Here is a 19,884-nt window from a genome sequence, read left to right on the forward strand (position 1 = left end):
GTGCTCGGGTAAGGTTGCAATTCATGATTTAACTTTGCGTCTACAGCCATGTTTGCTGCCTTACTTCAACTGCAATCATGCATTTTAAGAACGTCGAAACAAGATAAAATACTAATAATATCAAGATAATAATTAAATGGGAAATACTAGAAGTTAAAAGTATAACAAACAAACCTTTAACAAAGTGATCACTGCAAATTTGTGCATTTTTCGACTCTGCCTTCTTGGACTGGAGTGCGTGCCTCTCGTCTTTTCGTAAAATCTTGAAATTTTTCGCCCTTCTCCTCTTGAGGAACTCTGAAGAAACTTTTATACTTTTTGCGATTTGAACGGTTCGTAAAACAATCAAGCATAGGGCATTTTTCTTCAAGAAAGGCAAAATGCGCCCAAAACGTAAAGTATTAAATGAGCCGGTTGTGACATCGGGTAAATACAACCTATATGTAACGTAGTAACCGGCAGATTCATAATAACATGTAATATTTGTTAGGAGCTACATTTGTCTCTGCGCATGTGTGAATGACGTTGTTGTTCGGCGAAAGTGAGTCGTTGTTCTTGTGATGCAGGAGTTGCAGTAAAGTCATTAAAATGTACAGTCGTCCCTATTGATCCAACAATATTTATGTATGTTTGTCATTCAGCATACGGCGATGTTAATTTCACAGAGGCGTCACGTTTGCTTTTCCCTTTAACAACACTACTAATCATGGCAGACTTCATAAGAGATAACAAAGACTACTTTTGAACAAACGATGATCCAGAACCCTATTTTTAGCGTGAATATACAGGATGAGCTACAGGTTTTAAAAGCTGAGTGATAAGTTGATCCAGCTTTAGTGAAACACTGAGCATCATGTAGCAGTATTGCCAAGTGCTAAACAAGATATACAAGCTACAAACATAATAAAACAATCACTTACTGTACAAGGTCAGCTCTTACTGGGATGCCGACAAAAAGGATGTTCTCATATTCCCATTTAGATGAATAATTCTTTATAATCCTAAAGCAGGTTAAAAAAAAGATAAGTTGAATGTCAAAGTTGACCAACTTCTTGGTTTATGATCACAACCTTCTACTATCCAGGTGAGAGGCATGATTTATAATCTAGAATTAACTTTCATTAGCTCAGTGGCGATGCAGCACCAGCTCATATTATCGATAGTGTAGCTGCGTAAGCTAGTTAGCTCTCTGTGATCACGGCGGTGCTAAAAAAAAATGTGTACGTTAACTCTTATAATAACAATATTGCTAATACTTGGTTAATATTCAGGTCACAAGATGCAAATGGAGTATTGTTGGTGGTTTTTGGATGTTTTTTTAGATTGCTTTACGGGCGCAATAGTGTACTCTAATTAGCTGCATTGTTAGCCACCTCATACTTTCATGCATAAAAAAAGAAAAATGTGTTTTTGTCTTACATAAGGATTGTGAATGATAGGCAAAATTTGCAAAAAGTACAGTTCCTTGTTGAAGATATCAAATAATCCCTAATTATTTTTCTGTTATCACATTTGTAATGCAATACAAAAAGTAAGCGAGCATTTTCTTATCATTGTTTTTAGGACATGAATCACACAAACTCTTACGGCATCATCCGGGGACTCCAGTTTGCCTCATTCATTGTACAGTACTATGGTCTGGTTATGGATCTACTAGTGCTAGGTCTGCACCGAGCCAGCGAGATGGCAGGTCCCCCTCAGATGCCCAACGACTTCCTCAGTTTCCAAGACACAGCAACAGAGAGCGCCCACCCCATCAGGCTGTACTGCCGCTACATCGACCGCATTCACATCTTCTTCAGGTTAGAATGTTGTTTGAAAATGAAACCTCTCAAAATGAGTGTTTCCTTTTTTACTCTTGGCTAGTTGCATATTTGTGTAAATATTCTCTTGTGACTTCATCAGGTTTTCTGCTGACGAGGCTCGGGATCTCATTCAGCGGTATCTGACGGAGCACCCTGACCCCAACAATGAGAACATTGTGGGCTACAACAACAAGAAGTGCTGGCCCCGTGATGCCCGCATGAGGCTGATGAAGCACGATGTCAATCTGTGAGTCGTCTGCCTCTGATTTATACCACTATGTATTTCAAACTAGTCAAAAATTTGGCTATAAGTCTTTTCATTTTCGTCTCAGTGGGCGTGCAGTGTTCTGGGACATCAAGAACCGCCTGCCAAGGTCTGTGACCACAGTCCAGTGGGAGAACAGCTTTGTGTCCGTCTACAGCAAAGACAATCCCAACCTGCTCTTCAACATGTGTGGATTTGAGTGCCGCATCTTGCCCAAATGTCGAACAAGCTATGAAGAGTTCACCCATAAGGACGGTGTCTGGAATTTGCAGAATGAGGTAAAGAAATTCCTTCCCTTCATTGACCAGTACCAGCTTTTTACCTTCCACAGACCCAAAATGCTGTGGCCACCATACCAATGCGGTGTTAAAGGCATCGTTGCTTTTGTGTATTTGCATGTTTAGGTTACCAAAGAGAGGACAGCTCAGTGTTTCCTGCGTGTGGATGATGAATCAATGCAGCGCTTCCACAACAGAGTGCGCCAGATCTTGATGGCCTCTGGCTCAACCACTTTTACAAAGGTCTGTGGATATTTTAATTCCAAAGCTGTTGATTTTGGCAGACATCTTAGTTTTAGTCTGTCCTTTGGATGAGAATACTTAGTTTTAGTCACACATTAGTCATTTATTTTTGTGGTAGTTTTAGTTGACGGAATCTCCAAAGGGTTGCAACCTAGGTATGAAAGAGACAACTTGAAGGATAAAACGATCTGTGATTTTGTCATTGAAGTGATGGCGCTGGACGACAAGCCCTTTATTATTGGTGAAGATACAGGCTTTTGTGAGCTAGTAAACCACTAGGACCCACAGTTTGTACTTCCAAGCTTTTTCAAATTTATGTTTTTGCTTGCAAAATACGTGATTGCCCCACTGCATACACCGATTGATGGAAATAAGGACTTAAGCTTCACTACTGATTTATGGATGGTTGTGTTATCCCAACCATAGTAGTGATGTCGTCCTTGGTTAGGACAAATCTACATGTACCATTTGTCAAATCCACCTTAGATGTGTACAAACTAGAGTTAAAACAACATTTTAAGTATAATAAATAGGGATGTCCCGATTAACATTTCTGGCCTAATATCCCGATCCGATATTTTGACAGATTATCCATCCACCCATCCATTTTCTACCGTTTGTCTCTTTCGGGAGTGGCTGGTAGAATTTTTAAAATGTTTTATAGAAAGAAACTAAACAGTAACACATTTTTATCAAGCTTACCTTATTACATTTAAAATTAGCTAATATTGTTGGAAATCAGATGTGGTATTGAATCCTGCATACAACTTTTTAACTAAATAAAGTGGCTCGTGCACAAAAACTAAACAAAAGAAAAAAACGTCTGTTGGCTTCCTTTTAAAAAAAAATTGGGTTTTGCCTTCAAAGCCCTCCTGTATGTAGAGATTTACTACCTGAATTTGTCAACAATAACAAAAAACGATTAAAAAATAAAGATTTTGTAATAAGAACAGTAAAAAGATAAAGATCTATCTAATTGTTTATACACTGATAGCGTGCTCTGTATTGATAGTATTGACATATTCATCGATCACTCCTATTTTACATGGATGCTTTAGCTGTTAGCTTCTTGTGTTGTCCTGCTCGGTGTGTGTAACATGCTTAGCCATTCTCTTTCCTGTAGTCCTCCAGTAAAAGAAAGTTTATTTTGCACCATGGTGTTGAGGATTACAATTTTAGAAAGAGGCTTCTCGACGACGCCTTTGTTAGAGCTTGTAATTCTGTCTCCCTGACTGAGTGTGTATCCCTTTTTGTTGGAAGCTTTCCGGTGAATACAATCCTTAGCCATGTGAACACAAACAGCTGTGGTAAAGATCGCCTGGGCTCAGCAGCTCATCAGCCGATCGCGATCAGTTGAAAAAGGCAAATAACGGCCCCCGATCAAGGCATCTCTAGTAATAGATTTAATAATAATTATCGGTATCTGCTTGGATAAAAAATTGTGCATCCTTAAAATGTACAGTCTTAAAAATTGGAGGTAGTGTTTGTCAAAATGACTTAAGGGTCATAACGAATGTTTTTGCCTCCAGATTGTGAACAAATGGAACACAGCTCTCATCGGTCTGATGACCTACTTCCGTGAAGCGGTGGTCAACACCCAGGAGCTCCTGGATCTACTGGTCAAATGTGAGAACAAGATTCAGACGCGTATCAAGATCGGTCTGAACTCCAAAATGCCCAGTCGCTTCCCGCCTGTCGTTTTCTATACTCCCAAAGAGTTGGGAGGCCTGGGCATGTTGTCCATGGGCCATGTGCTGATTCCACAGTCTGATCTGCGGTAAGCCGGCACATTTTCCTTGATCCTTAAACTCCTTCAAAGTTGGTATTAAACTGTTTTCTTTCCCCACCAGGTGGTCCAAGCAGACAGATGTGGGCATCACCCATTTCAGGTCCGGAATGAGTCACGAAGAGGACCAACTGATTCCAAACTTGTATCGTTACATTCAGCCATGGGAAAGCGAGTTCATTGACTCGCAGAGAGTGTGGGCAGAGTACGCCCTCAAGAGGCAAGAGGCCATTGCACAGAACAGGTATGTTCTTCTCATTGGTAGTGTTTTATGAAAGTAGTTCTCATGATGGGCATGTTTTCATAAAAGGCTTCCCCAGTCATTAGACGTGTGTATTGTGAACGCTGGACGCCCACATATTTCTAGTTTTCCTTGACCACAAAGGAAAGAATGTCATAAGCTGTGGAACAAATGGCAGTTTGTGTTCTGTATCCCAGGCGTCTCACTTTGGAGGATTTGGAGGACTCATGGGACAGAGGAATTCCGCGTATCAACACCCTTTTCCAAAAAGACAGACACACACTCGCCTATGACAAAGGCTGGAGAGTCAGAACAGACTTTAAACAATACCAGGTATGATGGAGAGATATTTTAGCTGGAAATGCATGTTCGATGCAAAGTTCAAACGAGCTCTTGTCAGCATTACCGTGTGTTGCATGATAACATACTGTGTTTAACACCAAATGCTGAAGTGAATCTGAAAATTGATGCATCTGTTTTGTGGAATAATGCAGGTGCTGAAGCAGAATCCCTTCTGGTGGACCCATCAGAGGCATGATGGAAAACTGTGGAACCTCAACAATTACCGCACAGATATGATCCAGGCTCTGGGTGGTGTGGAAGGCATCCTGGAACACACTCTCTTCAGAGGCACTTACTTCCCCACATGGGAAGGTCTCTTCTGGTGAGTCATGTTGAGAAATCAATTATACTCATGTCACCGGCTTTTCTTATTGTGTGTGTTTTCCCCAATATTGAATTTAAATCAAACTGACCAATTGTCTTTCTGGACTACAGGGAGAAGGCCAGTGGCTTTGAAGAGTCCATGAAGTGGAAGAAGCTGACCAATGCGCAGAGATCTGGTCTCAACCAAATCCCCAACCGTCGCTTCACTCTTTGGTGGTCGCCCACGATCAACAGAGCCAATGTTAGTTCCAAATATAACTACAATAGGATTATTTGTAGGGATTAAAAAAATAATATTTTGAAGGTAAAAAGCTTCACAAACTAATAGTGTTTCCCCCCTCTTTAGGTATATGTGGGTTTCCAGGTGCAACTTGACCTGACTGGAATCTTTATGCACGGAAAGATCCCCACACTGAAGATCTCCCTCATTCAGATCTTCAGGGCTCATTTGTGGCAGAAGATTCATGAGAGTGTTGTCATGGATCTCTGTCAGGTAGGATTTTTCTCCACAGAGCAATAAGGAATGGAAAGCTATATTTCCCTGCTTTTATTTGTGCAGATATGAATGTGTTTTTGCTTTCAGGTTTTTGACCAGGAGCTCGATGCTCTTGAGATTGAGACTGTGCAGAAGGAGACCATCCACCCCAGGAAGTCCTACAAGATGAACTCGTCTTGTGCCGACATCCTCCTCTTTGCGTCCTACAAGTGGAACGTCTCTCGGCCGTCTCTGCTGGCTGACTCAAAGTATGACTCGGCAATTCTCTTCATCGATTGTCTATGCTCATGAAACTGGGGTATGAACTTCATATAAACTCCATGTCTGACTCTTTGCAGGGATGTGATGGACAGCACCACCACCCAAAAATACTGGATTGACATCCAGCTGCGTTGGGGTGACTATGACTCGCATGATATTGAGCGCTACGCAAGAGCCAAGTTCTTGGACTACACCACAGATAACATGAGCATCTACCCTTCCCCCACTGGGGTGCTCATTGCCATCGACTTGGCTTACAACCTTCACAGGTCAGTGTTGTTTAAATAAGGGGTGTCCAAAGTGCGGCCTGCAGTTTGTTTGGTTTTGGCCCGCTACACCATTGTAAAGACAAAATAAAATTGGATGCAAAGTTAGCATGCTAATGTTGGTAAGGCTGCCGAGCCTGACCCAATCAGTGGCCACAATACTGATGAGGGCAGTCTCATTGTTTAGGTCTCGTCTAGTGGCCAATACTACTGTAGTATTGGTATTTTTAGTTAATTTAAACATTTTTATGCTTAAAATGCCTAATTTAGGGCAAAATGATGTAGAATATGCTTTGTTACTGATAATACAAAGCTAAGAAATCGATGTTGTGTTCAGAAGTTTAGCATATTTTGATTGACCCATGTTGTATTCGTTTTAGTATCTTTAATGTACAAAATGTAACAAAGTGGCCCCCGCTGCCTTCAATTTTTATTCATGCAGCCCTCGCTGGAAAAGGTTTGGACACCCCTGGTTTAAGTGCTTCAATGAGCATGACTTGATAACAATTATTAGAGCCGAGAAATATAAATATGGACGTTGTCCAGCTCTCACATCTTGCATGTGTTCTTTTTGTGCAGTGGTTATGGAAACTGGTTCCCTGGCAGCAAGCCTTTGATCCAGCAGGCCATGGCTAAGATCATGAAGGCCAATCCTGCGCTGTATGTGCTGAGGGAGCGTATCCGCAAGGGTCTGCAACTCTACTCCTCAGAGCCTACTGAGCCCTACCTGTCCTCACAGAACTATGGGGAACTCTTCTCCAACCAAATCATTTGGTTTGTGGATGACACCAATGTCTACAGAGTCACCATCCACAAGGTGTGTGCTGACTTGTGCTCCCAATTTTAAACTTTTAAATGTTTGTCTCTATGTTAGATATTACCTCGATTTACGAACGTTCATGTAGTGAAGCAAATTTCTCCATAAAGCCAAAACAAGCTGAACTGTGCTGTATGCGCTGCTCTGCCAACACACGCGAACACATGCAGAAGTCACTATGGTGCCTTCACAAACAATTAGAAATCACAAAAATCCCTAACTTTAACAACATTGTTGTATTAATTAACATTTTCAATCCAATCTACTTTATTTATATAGCACATTTCAAGAAACAAAAGTTTCACAAAGTGCTCAACAGGAGTTAAGACATACATACAACAAGGAGAGTCAGTAATATAAAACATTTAACTATAGATTTAACATAAAATACATAAAAATAAAAAAAGACTAAAATCACTCAGTTCTCATGCTGATTTAAATGCCAAAGGGTACAATTATGTTTTAAAACGTGTTTTAAAACTCATTAAAGAGGGAGCCGTCCGAATAGCAAGAGGAATATTGTTCCAAAGTTTTGGAGCCACAGCAAAAAATGCACGATTTTAAACAGGTTTTAAAAAGTAAAATCCGTGAGGAGGAGTCGACGGTAAAAGAAGGAGCAGACAGGGAAAACGAGAGTACGGGCAATGTGTGCGTGAGTGTGACATGAAAGACACACTACTGAACGAGAGTAGCTCTTCCCATTCGCTGTGAAATAAATCTGCTTTGGCATATTTTTCTAGACAAGTCCAGTCTCATCACAGTTAAAACTTGCTCTCGTACGTAGGCTGCTTCGATGATTCTTCTGCCTTTAATGTACTCCTCGCAAATAGTATTTTTTTTAATTCTACAGCATTTCCCTTCTTTCCATGCTGGTCTGTTGTCTTTTTGGGACTTAAGTTAGGTACTTGAGTTAGCAAAATGGACAAAATGTTTCAAAAGGGGAAAAACACACAAAAAGCACACATGCTAAAGCGCTAAGAAGTGACTATTAGCGTCCTGGGTAGCAAATGACCTGGAGGGCTCTGCCCCCACAAAAATGCCACGCCCTGCCTTTTGCCTGCAGGCCTGACACGAAATGAATGACTGAATGAAGTGTTCGTACACAAAGACATGGTTTACACACAAAGGCATATATGCCTCAATTTAAAAGTTTGTAAATCGAAAAGTTCTCAACTCGAGGGGTTTGTAAATTGAGGTTCCATTGTATCATCATAGGAAATGTATTAACATCCATTTTTTCAATTTTTACCAGACATTTGAAGGTAACTTGACCACCAAACCCATCAATGGAGCCATTTTCATCTTCAACCCCAGGACGGGACAGCTCTTCCTTAAGATCATTCACACTTCTGTGTGGGCTGGGCAGAAACGTCTGGGACAGGTAAAAAAAAAAAATGACACGTGACTCAATGTCACATGTCATGTGACATTATACAACTGACATTTTGGTAAATCGAGGAAACACTACAAGCGACTCTTTGCTGTTTTTAGCTCTGTTTCTGTGGGAGTGAAAACAAAACTTTCATGTTAGGCTTCATGCATAATCTATTGCAAATACCATTTTTAAACCAATATCAATAATGTTCATTTCATTATAATTTGCATGTGGTAAAACAATTTGTTTCCTTGCAGCTGGCTAAATGGAAGACAGCTGAAGAAGTAGCCGCCTTAATCCGATCTCTCCCAGTGGAAGAGCAACCGAAGCAGATCATTGTGACCAGGAAGGGCATGTTGGACCCTCTGGAGGTAAGACTGTCACACTAAAGTACACTTGGTTAATTAATAGTTATTAGCGCTGGGTATGGGTCTCCCGATATATTATGATATGCCGATATAAGAGCTTTAATTATTGCCTGATACCGATAATGATCGGACGTGATATCAAGACGAATCATACATGCTTTTGTTATTTTGGGACGACGTGGCTCAGATGGTAGAGGGGCCAGCTATTTGAGGGTTCCCGGATCGTGTCCAGCTTTCGCCTTCATAGTCACAGGTGTTGTGTCCTTGGGCCAGACACTTCACCTACACTGCTCCTGATGTGTCTTGGTTAGCGCCTTGCATAGCAGCTTCTGCCATCTGTGTGTGAATGGGTGAATGTATACTAAATGCGTTTCGGGGATTGTATTAGGTAGGGGTGTAAAAAAAAACGCCTTTGGAATTAATCGCGATTCTTATTTTTAACGATTCTTAATCAATTTAAAAAAACAAATCTATTTTTTAATTTATTTGATTTATTTATATTTTAATATGGAACAAATCTTTACACAAAAGAATCAAATCGAATCGTGTGGTGCTCGAAGATTCACAGCCCTAGTATCAGGTTTAGTAAAGCGCTCTATAAATACAGACCAAATACTAAACAAAAATATTGTAATGTAGAATTTTAGAAAAGGCTTGATTAGCTGAAATAAAACCTAACAATGGTAGGTAATGACAACAACTCACCTATTTATTATTAATGGTCTTAAATGGACGTATGCTGTCTTCAAGTGGAAGTGGAGTGATGACTGTTTGTTTTTTTGTTTTTTTTGGCGACACTTCTTGGCCACAATAATTAGGTTAAGCTCTTGACGTTAAAGTTGAATGATGCGGACACGTTTGTGACTGGATTTTTTTCCCAATACGCTTTTGCCTTGGAGACTTTATCTGTGTGTAATGTGCAACTATGACTATTTGATATTGTTCAATTAAGGACACTTATTACTACCGTATTTTCCGCACCATAAGGCGCCCTGGGTTAAAAGCCGCGCCTTCAATGAACGGCATATTTCAAAACTTTGTCCACCTATAAGCCGCCCGGTGTTGTAAGCCGCATCTAACTGCGCTAAAGGAATGTCAAAAAAACAGTCAGATAGGTCAGTCAAACTTTAATAATATATTAAAAACCAGCGTTCTAACAACTCTGTTCACTCCCAAAATGTACGCAAATGTGCAATCACAAACATACGTATATCAACATGGACAGAGCTGCGTGAAAAAAGCCACCCGGCCTCTTCGCGTAAACTTAAACTTACCTTAACCACTCGCTCATCTTTTCTTCATCCATCCCTTCGAGTTAGCTTTTTATGATGACGCCGGCTGGAAAGGTCTCTTTTGGCAAGGTCTTCCTTTTGAATATCACCATGGGTGGAAGTTTCATTAGCATGGCAAGCTAGAACCACAGTGAAGGATGACTTCTCATTCCCTGTGGTGCGAATATTCACCGTACGTGCTCCCGTTGTATCCACGGTGCGTTTCACAGGAATATCAGTTGCTGTGAAATAATAATCCGTGTGTGGATGGAGAGATTGCGTCTTTTCATGAACCGGATCCCTGACGCTTAGTAGGAGCCATTTTGTGGTCTTTACAGATGTAAACACACAAAGGAAATGAAACGTACGGTGATATCCGCGCGCTTTTTCTTCTTCTACGCGGGCGGGTGGTTGCTTACAGTAGAAGAAGAAGCGCTTCCTGTTCTATGGGGGCGGGTGCTTACCTTGGCGGTTGCTTGCGTAGAAGAAGAAGCGCTTCCTGTTCTACCGGGAAAAAAGATGGCGGCTGTTTACCGAAGTTGCGAGATCGAAACTTTATGAAAATGAATCTTAATATTTATCCATATATAAAGCGCACCGGGTTAAAAGGCGCACTGTCAGCTTTTGAGAAAATTTGTGGTTTTTAGGTGCGGCTAATAGTGCGGAAAATACGGTATGTATGTCTAGCTTGTGTGCTATTGTGTGCTTAGCTGTTGTGTAGCTACTAGTTCGTAGTAGCCTATAGCCTACCATGTGTACCTAAATAACTTGACTAAGAGTAAAGAAAAGACCAACTTTGTGTAGTTATTGGAGGATATTTAGATGTTAACTGGCTGTCCAGCTTTGCACAAGTAAACACGCTGCAGGACTGCTTGTTTCGGAGCGCTCATATTAGTGATTTTACATGCAAGTCGATACATGTTTTTTTTTTTGCTGATATCTGACCCATATCGATATCGGATTGAGCCCCCCCAGTAGCGTCAATGCCTAATATTTGTAATGCCATTCTTCTCTTTACACAGGTCCACTTGCTTGACTTCCCCAACATTGTGATCAAAGGCTCTGAGTTACAGCTGCCCTTCCAGGCATGTCTGAAGGTAGAGAAGTTTGGAGATCTGATTCTCAAAGCTACCGAGCCGCAGATGGTGCTGTTCAACCTTTACGATGACTGGCTTAAGACGATTTCGTCGTACACAGTGAGTTTTACTCCCTATCGCCAAAACAAAATTGTAGTGTTTTCTTCACCATCGGGCTTCTTTGCAAGCATGAAAATGGGTGACAGGAAACTGAATACGTATCCACCTGTGTAAGTAGTTTGTGCATGGGGATTTTCTCCCTCTGTAGGCCTTCTCGCGACTCATCCTGATCCTCAGAGCGCTACATGTCAATAACGACCGTGCCAAGGTGATCCTCAAACCTGACAAGACGACCATCACTGAGCCCCATCACATTTGGCCCACTCTCACGGACGAGGAGTGGATCAAGGTGGAAGTGCAACTTAAAGACCTCATTCTGGCCGACTATGGCAAGAAGAACAAGTGAGTATTATAACTGAGATTGGACACTACAGTTGTTTTGGTTGCTACAATTAGGTAGAAAAAGCAGGACAAAACAATTTAACATCCAGCACGTCACGCCGGTTTTCTCTCCCTCAGCGTGAACGTGGCTTCCCTGACCCAGTCTGAGATCCGTGACATCATTCTGGGAATGGAGATTTCGGCTCCCTCGCAGCAGCGCCAGCAAATTGCTGAGATTGAGAAGCAGACCAAAGAGCAGTCGCAGCTCACCGCCACACAGACCCGCACCGTCAACAAACACGGCGATGAGATCATCACATCCACCACCTCCAACTATGAGACGCAGACCTTCTCCTCCAAGACCGAATGGAGGGTCAGGTATGTGTCTTCCTCAAAGGCAACACTGAAAGTAGATGGCAGTTAATGGTAGGAATGTGTCGATAACTGGCGGGATGAACATGTTTCTCGTTTAAAGAAAAGCTGTCTCACGGGCAGTACGCAGTCGACTTATTTTGTTATTTTCCTACTAGAAGCATATTAGTCTGGCTATGAGCAAGACATTTGAACAGCATATTTGGCGTTTTGCGCAAACAAGAGCTACTGAGAGTTAGCTATCATAGCTAGCCTCGCCTGGGTGGGGGAGACTCTGAGCCGCTCTTCTTCATTTGAGTTCCACAGCAAACACAGCGCTGTATATGTCCCAGTAGAAGCAGGCTAAATTGCCAATCATGCACTCTAGACACACTGGATTGATTTCATGAGCAGCAAGTAGTGTTGGCCACTAGAGGAGACCAAACAAATTAGATCACACTGTTCAGTATTGCAGCATTAGTGTATTGGATTAAAAGAGTGTAAAAGTCAAAGTCTGGGGATGCTATATACATTTTTTTTTTAATTCACATCCAAATTGCAAATTTTCTTAATTCTAATTTTAAATCAAGTCATCATTTTAAAATTTTTTATTAAAATATATTTTTTTTATTTTACTATTTTTTTTAGGAATGGAAATTTGAATTAAAAACATTAAACAACTATTATTGACATTAACATTATTATTGATACTGTTGCTTTTATCAATTCCTTTTTTTAGTATTGTATTTAATAAGTATTGTATTTTGTATGTCTTTTCAATTGCTTTATACATTTATTTTAAGTATTGTAAAGCTCGATTGAGTTGGGGTTACAATATTTTTCTTTTATTAAATTAACATTCTATAAATAAATAAATTAAAAAATAAACATTTTTAAAAAGATGGTTTTTTTTTTTAGGCCAACACTTAGCGTATAAGTTGTACGTCAGCAGTCAAGAGGAGTGTTTGTAAACTGTTACCTGTTTTGAAAAGGTTTTGTTATAATTTATACTCCAAATAATACATTATAGAAATTGTGGTGAATGATTATTTAATAAGTATTGATTTTTAATCGAGGGTCGTTTTGAATCATGAATCGAATCGAATCGTGTGGTGCCCAAAGATTCACAGCCCTATCGTGTATCATCACACCTGTTGTAAATTACCAAGTTTTTATTTTCTGAGTTGGTTAAATTCTGTTTATTTTTAGGGCTATATCTGCTGCCAATCTCCATCTCCGAACCAACCACATTTACGTGTCATCGGATGACATCAAGGAGACGGGATACACTTACATCCTGCCCAAGAACGTCCTCAAGAAGTTCATCTGCATTTCAGACTTGCGAGCACAGGTATGTCCTGGTAGTCGGTGTTATGATGATGCTTTTATGTCTATGACAAAAACAGTGTGTCAAGTAAACATTGGCTATATGCAGTAAGAACAGTTGTTGTTGTTCAGATTGCAGGCTACTTGTACGGCACCAGTCCACCCGACAACCCGCAAGTAAAGGAGATCCGTTGTATTGTCATGGTACCTCAGTGGGGGACCCACCAGACGGTCCATCTGCCCAATCAGCTGCCGGGACATGAATATCTGAAAGTAAGAGACCGAGGCTGAACTAGAGAACTCATCCTCACGATTATGTTGTCACAGATCCATGACATAGTCCAAAGTATTTTAAGAATATTAAGGAGGTTTTGTTTGCAAAGGAAATGGAGCCCCTCGGTTGGATCCACACGCAACCTAACGAGTCGCCACAGTTGTCGCCCCAAGATGTCACCACTCATGCCAAAGTCATGGCTGACAACCCCTCTTGGGATGGAGAAAAGACCATTATCATCACCTGCAGGTAACCACGGTTACGGTTGCTTGTGTTGTCGAAGACAGAAGTTGGACTATAAGAAGCCGAATTGAATGGCTAATTGGCGAAGTAGTATTTAATAGCGTCTCGTTTCCAGCTTCACGCCAGGCTCGTGCACGCTGACGGCCTACAAGCTGACGCCCAGCGGCTACGAGTGGGGCAGGCAGAACACGGACAAGGGAAACAACCCGAAAGGCTACCTGCCGTCCCACTATGAGCGAGTCCAGATGCTGCTCTCGGATCGCTTCCTGGGCTTCTTCATGGTGCCGGGCCAGGTTTCATGGAACTACAACTTCATGGGTCAGTAACTTTTACTTGCTTTTCATCTCACACTATTACAATGCAGTGGAACCTCGATTTACGGACTTAATTGAGGTGGTGAACCTAAAAGTTTGTATAGTGAAGGTTCTCCATAAAAAAAACTATGTAAGCATGAATAAATGGTTCAAGCTTCGAGAAAAGTCCCTATTTTAGTTTTTTCCTGAAAAAAAAAAAAAAAAAAAAGACAATTTGAAGACCGCATAGTCTGTACAGTATTTTCCGGACTATGGAGCGCATTGGTATATAAGCTGCACCCACCAAAGTTTTAAAGAAATAAGTGATTATTAATAAATTAGCTGCACCGGACTATAAGCTGCAGATATATACGTTGTGAAATGAGTTATTTACACAGAAATATTTTGTAGATGTTTATTTACATACTTTAATTCTTTCGAAACTGTGCCTGTAGCACGGCAGTAAAACGGCTGCTCAAACAAAACAGAAGTCATCGTCATGGACCCACTAGCTGCGGAAGCTGGCTCTCTAATCAACTAAACAGACTCAATAACTCCACGGTGACATTTTGGTGAATTTACGTAACTGAAACAATACAAAAAGAATACCGTTGTAAGTACCGTATTTTCCGCACTATAAGGCGCACCGGATTATTAGCCGCACCTTCTATGAATTACATATTTCATAATTTTGTCCACCAATAAGCCGCCCCGGACTAAAAGCCGCGCCTACGCTGCGCTAAAGTGAATGTCAAAAAAACGCTGCGCTAAAGTGAATGTCAAAAAAACAGTCAGATAGTTCAGTCAAACTTTAATAATATATTGAAAACCAGCGTTCTAACAACTCTGTCCCAAAATGTACGCAAATGTGCAATCACAAACATAGTAAAATTCAAAATGGTGTAGAACAATAGCAACATAATGTTGCTCGAACGTTAATGTCACAACACACAAAATAAACATAGCGCTCACCTTCTGAAGTTATTCTTCATTCGTAAATCCTTCGAATTCTTCGTCTTCGGTGTCCGAATTGAAAAGTTGGGCGAATACGGGATCCAAAATGGCCGGTTCCGTCTCGTCGAAGTCACCGGAGTCAGTGTCACTGTTGTCCAGCAGTTCTGTGAATCCTGCCTTCCGGAAAGGTCGGACCACAGTTGTGACCGAAACTATCTGCCCAGGCATTTACGATCCACTGGCAGATGTTGGCGTATGTCGACCGGCGCTATCTGCCCGTCTTAGTGAAGGTGTGTTCGCCTTCGGAGCTGTGTGAAAAAAGCCACCCGGCCTCTTCGCGTAAACTTCCCTTAACCACTCGCTCATCTTTTCTTCATCCATCCATCCCTTCGAGTTAGCTTTTATGATGACGCCGGCTGGAAAGGTCTCTTTTGGATGGGTGGAAGTTAGCATGGCAAGCTAGAACCACAGTGAAGGATGACTTCTCATTCCCTGTGGAGCGAATATTCACCGTACGTGCTCCCGTTCCACAGTGCGGTTCAGTTGCTGTGAAATACGGTAGTAATCCGTGTGCGGATGGAGAGATTGCGTCTTTTTATGAACCGGATCGTTTTGTAGGAGCCATTTTGTGGTCTTTACAGATGTAAACAGGAAATGAAACGTACGGTGATATCCGCGCGTTTTTTCTTCTTCTTCCGGGGGCGGGTGAAGCGCTTCCTGTTCTATGGGGGCGGGTGAAGCGCTTCCTGTTCTATGGGGGCGAGTGCTTTCATTGGCGGTTGCTTGCGTAGAAGAAGAAGCGCTTCCTGTTCTACCGGGAAAAAAGATGGCGGCTGTTTACCGAAGTTGCGAGACCGAAACTTTATGAAAATGAATCGTAATAAAGCGCACCGGGTTATTAGGCGCACTGTCAGCTTTTGAGAAAAATTGTGGTTTTTAGGTGCGCCTTATAGTGCGGAAAATACGGTAAATACTAACATTGACACTCGTAAAGGTGTTGGCATATTAGCTTATGCTAACGATGCTAGCTTCATTATGTTACGATAGCATGTACAAATATGCATTAAAACACTCTTTGCAGACATCACACATGGCACGGTTTAGTAAGTAATTGTTTTAGTAATATTGTAAAACTTACAAATGTTGATGAATGAAGAATACGTACAAGTAGAAACGCTATGGACAGCTAGAAGACGGACCAGCACATCTACCTCCGGTTGAAAGCACTCCATGAAAGGACACTGCTGCACCTGCACTGAGCGAACTCATCCAAAAGATGGCGCCATAGCATAAACAATAACACACCTTTTCTGTGTATTTGCTTGCTTTTTTGTTTGTTTTTACTATTTGCAATATGGCCGCCAGCGAAGGAAAAATCCATAAATTAGTTGCACCGTCAAAGTGTAGGAAAAAAATGTGGCTTATAGTCCAGAATTTACGGCGGCTCTTTTTTAGTCCGCAGCAAATTTCTTACTTTCCAGGCTGGTTTGTTGGCTTTTTGGACCCATGTCCTACGCAGCAAGTGACGTGGGGTCCCGCCTTCGCAACAATGATGCTCCCTGATTTTTGCCTGCAGGCGTGGTAGAAAGGAATGAAGCATATTTGGCTCCATCTAAAAGTTCGTAAATCGAAAAGCTCGCAAATAGAGGGGTTCGTAAATCGAGTATGTAGTTCCATTGAGCGGCCTCTTGTCACACATTTTTGGATCTAGACCAGACTTGGGCAAAATGCGGCCCATTAAGATTTTCAATCCGGCCCGCCGAACGTTCTACATCATTTTTTTAGATCCCTTAAGGCCTAGTGGCCACATGTGTGGACAACACCTTTTAGCTCTCTTTTCCAAAATTGTGTACACTACTGAATTGGGGTCTTATGGCCGCTTATGTGGACACTTATACTGCCATCTGGTGGTGTCATGAACAATTTCCCGTGTGGATCATTAAAGTTTGTCTAAGTCTAAGAAGAGTATAACATACAATGGAATTTGGAAAAAGTGTAAAAATAAGAATTAGCATGTCACTAAACATGAAGTACACGTTTGTGTAATTATGGACTAAGTACATCATATCAAAAGATGATTCTTAGTTTTTATTCTAATTAGGGTCCAATAAGCCCAAATAGCAAAGAGAAATTAAAAAAAAAAAGCATGTAAACAAACAGCTTGGGTCTTAAGAGGCCAACCTCATCAAAACTGTCGCCGCCATTATGATGTGCAGTGCTGTTTTTAAATTATTGTAAGTCTTGAACTATACAAAGTATTTCAGTGGGCGGGGTTTGTTTTTAGAGCAGCCAGCCCGAAATGCATGTGTCAGGAACAGATGCAGAAGCAAATTTGTACAACAAATGTCTGCATAAAAGTGATAATATATCATATTGTAGGTATTTATTATACTTTGCATTCATATTTTGCTGTTTGTTACATATTTGTTGTGTTTTGCTTGATTGTAAAAGATACACAACTATCAAGGAGCTGGTTTGAGAAGTAAAAGAGGAGCGATGTTCATATGTTGTTAATATTCAGTGTTTTATTGTTCATAGTTAATTTTTGGAAATCCCACTTTCTTTATTTTAATGTACATTTTGGGTGTCTCATTCAGTAAAAAAAATGTAAAATTCCATTCCGTTTTTTTGAGGTGGTCTGTCATAACTTTTTAGAATTCTATTGGACATTGTGACTTCTGGAAAAAAAAGGGACCCAAACACACATACCGTACATCATGTTTTTACAGCTAAATGTGTATATATCATTTATACACACATACACATTTTTTCTCTCAATGTGGCCCCCGAGTCAACATATTTGCCCAGCTCTGATCTAGACTACACGTGATGATGATCACCACCTGTCTTCCTTCATCAGGCGTGCGCCATGACCCCAACATGAAGTACGACCTGCAGCTGGCCAACCCCAAGGAGTTCTACCACGAAGTCCATCGACCGTCGCACTTCCTCAACTTTGCCTCTCTGCAGGAGGGAGAAATCTACAACGCTGACCGCGAGGACATGTTTAATTGAGTTGACAACAATCAGCCGTGTAAAAATTGTACTAAACATCTTTGTTTGGACTTTAAAACTAGAATCTTTGTCTTGTTACCTTTCACATATTTCTTTCGCTTTGGTTTCAACATTCACTCAAGTTGCAGTGAAACTTTAGCGTCAAATTGTTTGATTTGAGCGGTTTATGATACCTAAATGATGTATTTGATTGTGTAATATCTTGGAATGTTGGCATCAATGATTACCATGTTAGTTACGTGCTATTATTCCGTGATATTGTAGTTTGGCTTTAAATAAAGATGACCCTTTTTATACATTTATACGCGTCAGCTTTCTTAAAACCCAACGCGTGCGTGCTTGACTGTGAATTCCACGCACCCGGCGACAATATGAGAGGCCTGAAGTTGGAACATTTATGGTAAGTATTTAATTTTTACTCTTTATAAGTGCTCATTTTCAAATGTTTCGTGGAACACATGTTAGTGATGAGTGAAATGATATCAATGCATTGTGAAACACAAGGAGTGATACCGTGTCTCGAAGCTTCCATGTGTGTGTCACTTTAAGAAAGGAACTGTTAGAAGTTATCACATAAACTTTGTGTTACATTGAGTGCCCGGTGAGAAGCAAAAGCTGCCTTTGAACCTACCAAGAGTAAGGCTCGTAAAACTCCACTGTAGGGGGTAAGCAACATGAAGGTGTTCCTGTTTCTTTCATGTATTATAATCAACAGAAAGATATTGTCTGACCCAAGAACTACAAAAGCGTAGAGGAAGCAGGACCAGACTCCCCTCCATGCGACCTCTTTTTGAACTGTTTTACGACCTTTTCTGTGAACTTTTTACGACCCCGTCCCTTTGGAAGCAGCTGTTGACATGTGGTCAGAGAAAGTCCAAGTAAAGGGGGAGGCATACAATCTTCCGCCAGAGCGTGGGTGACACTGTAAGAGGTTACAGGTCGAGACATTTCTCCTCAATTGAGCCAAATTGAATTCTGTCTCTGTTTAATGATTTGCTTCTTGTCTTGTTTAATAGATGTCATCAGTGTTTGAACCTGACAGGAACCAGGTGATGATACAGCTGCTGTGTTTGACTGACACATCAAACTTGCCAGGTAGCTTTTATTTCACTCATGACCAGCGATGTAATTGATATGAAAACACATTTCATATCACGGTTATTATGATCGTGGTATTGTTGAATGTGCTCATAATGTGTGTGTTTATACACACTCACATTTCTAATGAAATGACACAATATACTTTATTCGCAGAAGAAACATACATTTTATGTACCGTGTTTTTCGGAGTATAAGTCGCACCTGCCGAAAATGCATAATAAAGAAGGAAAAAAACATAAGTCGCATTTTTGGGGGAAATTTATTTGATAAAACCCAACACCAAGAATAGACATTTGAAAGGCAATTTAAAATAAATAAAGAATAGTGAACAGGCTGAATAAGTGTACGTTATATGAGGCATAAATAACCGACTGAGAACGTGCCTGGTATGTTAACGTAACACAGGGGTGTCAAACTCAAATACAGAGTGGGCCAAAATTTAAAACTGAACAAAGCTGCGGGTCAAGGTTTAACAAATTAACCTTTTAATAGGGACCCAAACAAGTTTTGCATTGAATATTGAACAATCAAGGCTTATATAACTTTATAGTGACATGCAAAATTGAGTTTCAAATAATAATAATTCAAAAATATCAATGGCATAGCAAATACAATTTAAATAAAAATTGAATGACTCTTTTCTATTTGCAGGCTAATAAATTTGAAAATAAA

The 19,884-nt window shown here is 40.7% G+C and overlaps 1 protein-coding gene across 2 annotated transcripts in view; it reads left to right on the top strand.

Moving 5' to 3' along the window:
• prpf8 (pre-mRNA processing factor 8) overlaps positions 1-18,413 on the top strand; it is a 42,681-nt gene extending 24,268 nt beyond the window's left edge. The window contains exons 21-44 of one of the 2 annotated variants that reach the window (XR_009810579.1): positions 1,564-1,802; positions 1,906-2,052; positions 2,138-2,348; positions 2,475-2,591; positions 4,121-4,368; positions 4,442-4,621; positions 4,816-4,951; positions 5,113-5,282; positions 5,396-5,525; positions 5,631-5,777; positions 5,868-6,028; positions 6,119-6,310; positions 6,887-7,124; positions 8,377-8,505; positions 8,757-8,870; positions 11,161-11,334; positions 11,483-11,676; positions 11,794-12,033; positions 13,216-13,357; positions 13,465-13,605; positions 13,716-13,855; positions 13,965-14,167; positions 17,957-18,191; positions 18,225-18,413. Coding sequence is in view for 1 of the 2 variants with exons in the window: in XM_061925815.1 (XP_061781799.1) it covers positions 1,564-1,802; positions 1,906-2,052; positions 2,138-2,348; positions 2,475-2,591; positions 4,121-4,368; positions 4,442-4,621; positions 4,816-4,951; positions 5,113-5,282; positions 5,396-5,525; positions 5,631-5,777; positions 5,868-6,028; positions 6,119-6,310; positions 6,887-7,124; positions 8,377-8,505; positions 8,757-8,870; positions 11,161-11,334; positions 11,483-11,676; positions 11,794-12,033; positions 13,216-13,357; positions 13,465-13,605; positions 13,716-13,855; positions 13,965-14,167; positions 17,957-18,111 (3,948 nt within the window). In the remaining variant the exon portion in view is untranslated. Of the gene's footprint in view, positions 1-1,563; positions 1,803-1,905; positions 2,053-2,137; positions 2,349-2,474; positions 2,592-4,120; positions 4,369-4,441; positions 4,622-4,815; positions 4,952-5,112; positions 5,283-5,395; positions 5,526-5,630; positions 5,778-5,867; positions 6,029-6,118; positions 6,311-6,886; positions 7,125-8,376; positions 8,506-8,756; positions 8,871-11,160; positions 11,335-11,482; positions 11,677-11,793; positions 12,034-13,215; positions 13,358-13,464; positions 13,606-13,715; positions 13,856-13,964; positions 14,168-17,956 lie in introns of both variants that reach the window. The other variant, XM_061925815.1, reaches the window with a different exon arrangement.
• The last annotated feature ends 1,471 nt before the right edge of the window (positions 18,414-19,884 follow it).

This window comes from Nerophis lumbriciformis, linkage group LG30, assembly GCF_033978685.3.
Source record: "Nerophis lumbriciformis linkage group LG30, RoL_Nlum_v2.1, whole genome shotgun sequence".
Taxonomy (NCBI): domain Eukaryota; kingdom Metazoa; phylum Chordata; class Actinopteri; order Syngnathiformes; family Syngnathidae; genus Nerophis; species Nerophis lumbriciformis.